The sequence below is a fragment of the Coregonus clupeaformis genome, unplaced genomic scaffold, assembly GCF_020615455.1.
Source record: "Coregonus clupeaformis isolate EN_2021a unplaced genomic scaffold, ASM2061545v1 scaf0403, whole genome shotgun sequence".
Taxonomy (NCBI): Eukaryota; Metazoa; Chordata; class Actinopteri; order Salmoniformes; family Salmonidae; genus Coregonus; species Coregonus clupeaformis.
This window is the reverse complement of record NW_025533858.1, coordinates 118,827-126,239: the sequence shown is the minus strand read 5'-3', so window position 1 is coordinate 126,239 and position 7,413 is coordinate 118,827. Positions and strand designations below refer to the sequence as shown.

Here is a 7,413-nt window from a genome sequence, read left to right as displayed (position 1 = left end):
TTGGGTCAGTCACAGTGGTCAGGTATTCTGCCACTGTGTATTCTCTGTTTAGGGCCAAATAGCATTCTAGTTTGCTCTGTGTTTTTGTTAATTCTTTCCAATATGTCAAGTAATTATCTTTTTGTTTTTTCATGATTTGGTTGTGTCTAATTGTGTTGCTGTCCTGGGGCTCTGTGGGGTCTGTTTGTGTTTGTGAACAGTGCCCCAGGACCAGCTTGCTTAGGGGACTTTTCTCCAGGTTCATCTTTCTAAACATTAAAATGAGAAAAGTTCCAAAAGAATAAAGACATTTAAAATGTCATGTTATGTGCAAATAGTTGAAGTACAAAACGGAAAATAAATAAACATACAGTGGGGAAAAAAAGTATTTAGTCAGCCACCAATTGTGCAAGTTCTCCCACTTAAAAAGATGAGAGAGGCCTGTAATTTTCATCATAGGTACACGTCAACTATGACAGACAAATTAAGAAAAAAAAATCCAGAAAATCACACTGTAGGATTTTTAATGAATTTATTTGCAAATTATGGTGGAAAATAAGTATTTGGTCACCTACAAACAAGCAAGATTTCTGGCTCTCACAGACCTGTAACTTCTTCTTTAAGAGGCTCCTCTGTCCTCCACTCGTTACCTGTATTAATAGCACCTGTTTGAACTTGTTATCAGTATAAAAGACACCTGTCCACAACCTCAAACAGTCACACTCCAAACTCCACTATGGCCAAGACCAAAGAGCTGTCAAAGGACACCAGAAACAAAATTGTAGACCTGCACCAGGCTGGGAAGACTGAATCTGCAATAGGTGAGCAGCTTGGTTTGAAGAAATCAACTGTGGGAGCAATTATTAGGAAATGGAAGACATACAAGTCCACTGATAATCTCCCTCGATCTGGGGCTCCACGCAAGATCTCACCCCGTGGGGTCAAAATTATCACAAGAACGGTGAGCAAAAATCCCAGAACCACACAGGGGGACCTAGTGAATGACCTGCAGAGAGCTGGGACCAAAGTAACAAAGCCTACCATCAGTAACACACTACGCCGCCAGGGACTCAAATCCTGCAGTTCCAGACGTGTCCCCCTGCTTAAGCCAGTACATGTCCAGGCCCGTCTGAAGTTTGCTAGAGTGCATTTGGATGATCCAGAAGAGGATTGGGAGAATGTCATATGGTCAGATGAAACCAAAATAGAACTTTTTGGTAAAAACTCAACTCGTCGTGTTTGGAGGACAAAGAATGCTGAGTTGCATCCAAAGAACACCATACCTACTGTGAAGCATGGGGGTGTAAACATCATGCTTTGGGGCTGTTTTTCTGCAAAGGGACCAGGACGACTGATCCGTGTAAAGGAAAGAATGAATGGGGCCATGTATCGTGAGATTTTGAGTGAAAACCTCCTTCCATCAGCAAGGGCATTGAAGATGAAACGTGGCTGGGTCTTTCAGCATGACAATGATCCCAAACACACTGCCCGGGCAACGAAGGAGTGGCTTCGTAAGAAGCATTTCAAGGTCCTGGAGTGGCCTAGCCAGTCTCCAGATCTCAACCCCATAGAAAATCTTTGAGGGAGTTGAAAGTCCGTGTTGCCCAGCGACAGCCCCAAAACATCACTGCTCTAGAGGAGATCTGCATGGAGGAATGGGCCAAAATAGTGTGTGAAAACCCTGTGAAGACTTACAGAAAACGTTTGACCTGTGTCATTGCCAACAAAGGGTATATAACAAAGTATTGAGAAACTTTTGTTATTGACCAAATACTTATTTTCCACCATCATTTGCAAATAAATTCATAAAAAATCCTACAATGTGATTTTCTGGATTTTTTTTTCTCATTTTGTCTGTCATAGTTGACGTGTACCTATGATGAAAATTACAGGCCTCTCTCATCTTTTTAAGTGGGAGAACTTGCACAATTGGTGGCTGACTAAATACTTTTTTTCCCCACTGTAAATATGGGTTTTATCTTCTGTGCATTTTATTTAGTTGTTGGCAACCAACTTTAAGGTGCAATACCGCCACCAACTGGACTGGAGTGTGGACCAGAGATAGTGAAGATCTAAATCCTGCCCAATGTTCTCGTCTCCCTAAGGAAACTAAATACGTCTTTAAATACTACATCCCCTGAAGATTTCCCCAGCAGTTCACTTAATCCTGGCTCTTCAACCCCATTACTCCTCAAAACGAATAACAATCGCTCCCTTTCCCTCACATATTTCTGGCATTGTTCTACTGTCTCCAGCTCCTCCGGACAATGATCACATCTCCCAGTCTGATATTTCCCCACCAGATTCAATGTACTATTGAGCCTTGTGTGTCCCAGTCTCAACCTTGTGACTACACTTTCCCCCCTTCTCTCTCGGCCTGAGGACCTCCCTGCCTCCACCTTTTCCTGGATCTTATAAAGGCGTCTTCCCTTTCTCTCTCTTACCATTTGTTTTTAACCACTGTTCTTATTAACCCCTTGGCTTCTGCTTTACTGATTGGCAATTCCATCTCAACATTACACACGTGCTGATTGTCTAGTCACTTTTACCCCTACCTACATGTACATATTACCAAAATTACCTACCTTGTACCCCTGCACATTGACTCGGTAAATAGCCTCGTTATTGATATTGTATTGTGTTACTATTTTCCTTAACAAATTTTTTTCTTACTTTTGAACTCTGCATTGTTGGGAAAGGGCTCGGCATTTACCTGTATGTGCTTGTGATTAAACTTAAACTTAATCCACAGTAATTTTTTTGACTAAATTAAGCTCTCTGGTGTATTTTGAACATTGAGCGTGAGCTCCTGTGGTTGGATAAAAAATGTGTCTTGGGCCCAGCCCCTGACTCATAAAATTGACCAGTCACATTTATTTATTTTTCTGTTTATTTGTTTATTTTGTATTAATCAGTTACCCATCAAGACATGGCCCCCCAGTTACCCACGTAGGCCCCCTACCTCTTCTCCTCCCCCAATCTGACGATCGTCATGTCTAAACCCGCTCCCCCTCTCCGACACTCAACGTCGCCGGTCTGCTAACCACCGGTCCTGGCAACCCATCATTACGCACACCTGGCAACCTTCATTACGTACACCTGCGCCTCATAATTAGGCACACTTGGACTTCATCACTTCCCTGATTACTTCCTCTTTATTTAGCCCCTGTTGTCATCAGTCCTTAGGTGTTATTGGTTTTTCTCTCACGTTCAGTACACTTCCCATGTTTGTGCTTTTGTATCTGTTCAGTATTAACACTCACTTTCTGCACCTGATTTCTGACTCCCGGTGTATACGTTACAGAATAACACCTCCCAATATGGAAGCAGCAGAAGATTCAACCCTCTTCCAGACAGTTAACGAACAAGGTCATCTACTCCATCAACACCACGACCAGCTGGCAAGACTGGGTACGGCCATGGAGGAGGTCCTCCGCGTTCTCCACCGCCGAGGTCCTCCAACCACAGGTTGTCACAGTGAGCCAGCCCCCCAGACTACCCAGCCGTCCACCCAGGTCAGCGATGCCCGACTGTCCCTTCCGGAGAAATATGCCACTACTCCATCGAAATGCTGTGGCGTCCTACTCCAGTGCTCCCTCTATTTCGTCTATCAGATGGGAGTCCACACCACCGAGGGGTCCAAGGTTACCACAGTCATTTCCCTGCTGACCGGAGGGGCGTTGGAGTGGGCTACTGCCGTCTGGGAGAGAGGAGGAGCCGGGTTCGTATTCAAGGTTAATGTATCTGTTCAGGGCGGTCTTCGACCATCCTCCAGAGGGTAGAGAGGGAGGTGAGTGACTTTTCCAGCTCCGGCAGGGTGCCCAGACCGCTGCGGAGTACGCCCTCACCACACTGTGGCGGCCTCCAGCGGATGGAATGAGCCGGCTCTCTGCACTCTATTCCTTAGTGGTCTGCACAAGAAGGTCCAGACGGAGTTGGCATGTCGGGATGACAACATATCCTTGGATGCTCTCATCTCGATGGCCATCTGTCTGGATAATCTTCTCTGGGAGGTTAGAAGTTTATGTCGCCACTCGCCTCCCTCCTTTGGCTGTCCTGAGGCAGAGCTTGAACCAATGGAGGTAGGGGCCACACACCTCTCCGCGTCGCCGGAGACAGCTGGGGCTCTGTTCCTATTGCGGCCAGGAGGGGCACCAGCTTCAGAGGTGTCTGGTGCGCCCTAACCCAGGGTCCACTAGAGCAGAGGGGCGGCCCGGTAACCTCCCGCTCCGCCTGCCCTGCCGGAAGCTGAGCCCCCGGTTTGTGGGGCCATTCAAAGTCCTAAGGGGGATCAATGAGGCTACTTACCGATTACAGCTCCCCACTAACTGCTGTATCTCAACCTCTTTTCACGTTTCCCTCCTCAGGCCGGTGGTTCCTGGTCTCCTGGCTGATGCCGTCCCCCTCTGCCTCCCCTGGACGTCGAGGGAAGCCCGGCCTAAGCAGTCAGATCCCTCCTGGACTCCCGACGTCATGGGGGTTGGCTCCAGTAACTAGTGGACTGTGAGGGGTACGGTCCGGAGGAGCGGTTTGGGTTCCGGTAGACGACATTAAAGATCACAACATCATCCCAGTTCCGGACCGGCCCGCTCCTCACCCTCGGGGCCATCCTTCTGGCCGGCGTTGTCCTGTGGCTGGAGAGGGGGGGATACTGTCAAGTCTACTCCCGCTCCCCATCTCAGACGCTGGTTGGTTTCTTTATTTTGGGATATTAAAACAACAAAAAAGTTACTTTAAAAAATGACATCACTGCACCATAATAGAACAGTAGAATATGGACTGCACAGTTTTGCATATACTTTTATTTAAAGGGATAGTTCAAGACAAAATCTAAGTAATTCTAATTGAGTAATTATAGTATTTTCAAAAAGCATATTTAAAATTTGTTTTATATTACATTAAAAGCTGCAATGCCTATTACCCATGATTTGATTGAATCCAACCCAATGTCTATTGAGCAGCACTGGGGCTGTTGAATTTCACAGTAGCATATTGGAAATCCTGGTCCTGTTTCTGGGGGTGGGACGGTGGAGTACAGAGGCACTTCCTGGTTTCTGTGTTGGATGCTTGCGTAGGTAACGTCATCCTGCTCGTCTGTGATTGGTCTCTGTGCTGCAGTAGGGGCCATGGGCATGCCTGAGACGTTGTCATACACTGGATTAGAGTCTCTCTGATGGGGAGAGAAGACAGACAACATGAGGGGTGAAAACTTAAATATTACCACAGTCATTGAGTCCATCTATACACAGATCACTGTAGTTCTCAGTCAGCTGATTCCAACAGACTCACCTGTCCATTCTCTACTGTGTCTCTCCTGTCTTGTGTGTCAAACGTGGATAATGGAGGCCTTCTTCATGTTTTGTGAATTAATTAATCAATTAATCAATTAATAAATCAATCAACAATCAATCAAGCAATATAAATATTTTCATTGATTATAAAACAGTATGTGAAAAAGGGTAAATTCTTCTCACTCACCTGAACCACATGAACCCAAGGAGACAGATTATGAGAATTAGAACAACAACTATGATTCCTACAATTGGATTCTTCAAAGACTTTGGTTCCCCAACAAATGTAACAGGAGAACGGAGATTCTCGTAGCCTTTTACAGCACACGAGTAGCTGCCTGCATCCTCACTGCTGATTTGGTCTAGGGAGAGGTAGTTATCTTGGGTGTTTGGGTTGGTGAGACGTTGTCTGTTCTTGTACCAGATGTAGGTGGGGTTGGAGTTGTCAGTTAGCGTACAGGTGGTGCTACAGGTCAGTGTCACCATCCCTTCCTCTGTGGCAGGAGTCTCCTTCACCTGCAAGTCTGAAAAGGGCTAAATGAAGACAAAAGAGCACAATCATCATTTCCACCAATAATATAATGATTTAGACTAGATTATATAATACTGTAATGGCAGAATTACCTGTGACATTCAGAGTTATTCCAGGGAAGCTGTATCTCATTTTACCTCAGTTGTTGTAAATCTAAACTTGTATTCAGCAAAGTCACTCTCTCTCTCAGGTCTGTGATTCTCAGGGTGGAGTCTTTGTCTGTAGTTGGATGGTACTTCAAACGACCTGCATACTCTGGGTCCTGGCTTAGATCTGCAGTACTCCAGACTCCCATTTGTTGAACCAGGATACTTCTGTGACGTTATGCCAGCTGGGATGTCTATAAGTGCAAGTAACGTCCACTGTTGACCCCTTCAAGGAACAGATACTCTGATGGGTGTAAGTCACATTCAAACAGCTCTGATCATGAACACCTGAAAAAAAAAACGTATCTATCTGATCAATTCCTGAAACGATAATGAGACTATTTTCAAGTGTTTTAGATGTATTGGACTGGTTCATTTAAAATGAATAAAGAATATAGACACATACAATGCAATCGGAAAGTATTCAGACCCTTTGACTTTTTCCACATTTTGTTACAGCCTCATTCTAAAATGGATAAAAAAATATATAATCATAAACGGTATAACAAGATAAATCAAATCAAATCAAATTTTATTGGTCACATGCGCCGAATACAACAGGTGCAGACATTACAGTGAAATGCTTACTTACAGCCCTTAACCAACAGTGCATTTATTTTAAACAAAAAAAGTAAGAATAAAACAACAACAAAAAAGTGTTGAGAAAAAAAGAGCAGAAGTAAAAATAAAGTGACAGTAGGGAGGCTATATATACAATAGAATAAAGTGACAGTAGGGAGGCTATATATACAGGGGGGTACCGTTGCATAGTCAATGTGCGGGGGCACCGGCTAGTTGAGGTAGTTGAGGTAATATGTACATGTGGGTAGAGTTAAAGTGACTATGCATAAATATCAGCCATTTTCTACCTTTTATATTATACCGTATAATTTCTACTAGTGTTACTATCCAAGAGTTCACAGATTTGTCTGTTTTTCCCCACATGTTCTACTATTGGTCCACAGGCCTTAATGGTTGATACTTAAGATGATTATTAAAGGTGAGTCCAGACTACACTGTAGGAGCGAGAAAATCCTCATGGTCTTTTACAGTACAGGAGAAACTGTCTGCAGAGTAACGCCAGACCACTAGAGTATTACAGGAGTATTGTTGGGAAGTACGGTCATGGAGATGTTGTCCGTTCTTGTACCAGATGTAGGTGGGGTTGGGGTTGTCGGTCAGAAGACAGGTGGTGCTACAGGTCAGTGTTCTCTTATTTTCCTCTGTGGCTGAAGACACCTTCACCTGCAGGTCTAAATGATTCTAATGAATTATTAGAATTAGATATTATATATTACCTGTGACAGTCAGAGTTGTTCCAGGAAGCTGTAACACCATTCTGAATACTGTGTTTTAAATCTGAACTTGTAGTCAGCTGAATCGCTCTCTCTCAGGCCTGTGATTCTCAGGGTGCAGTCTTTCTCTTTAGTCCCAAGGTACTCAGCACGACCTGCATACTCTGGCA

General features: G+C 44.4%; 1 protein-coding gene across 3 annotated transcripts in view; it reads right to left on the bottom strand.

Annotated features, from left to right (window-relative positions):
• Positions 1–2,993: 2,993 nt before the first annotated feature.
• LOC121576323 overlaps positions 2,994–7,413 on the bottom strand; it is a 33,802-nt gene continuing 29,382 nt past the window's right edge. For 2 of the 3 annotated variants that reach the window (XM_045215249.1, XM_045215250.1), the window contains exons 2-5: positions 5,895–6,236; positions 5,458–5,804; positions 5,269–5,329; positions 4,763–5,149 (exon numbers count right to left, since the gene is read on the bottom strand). In XM_045215249.1, coding sequence (XP_045071184.1) covers positions 4,868–5,149; positions 5,269–5,329; positions 5,458–5,804; positions 5,895–5,903 — 699 coding nt within the window. In that variant the 5' untranslated portion in view covers positions 5,904–6,236 and the 3' untranslated portion in view covers positions 4,763–4,867. Of the gene's footprint in view, positions 4,676–4,762; positions 5,150–5,268; positions 5,330–5,457; positions 5,805–5,894; positions 6,237–7,413 lie in introns of those variants that run through there. The other variant, XM_045215251.1, reaches the window with a different exon arrangement.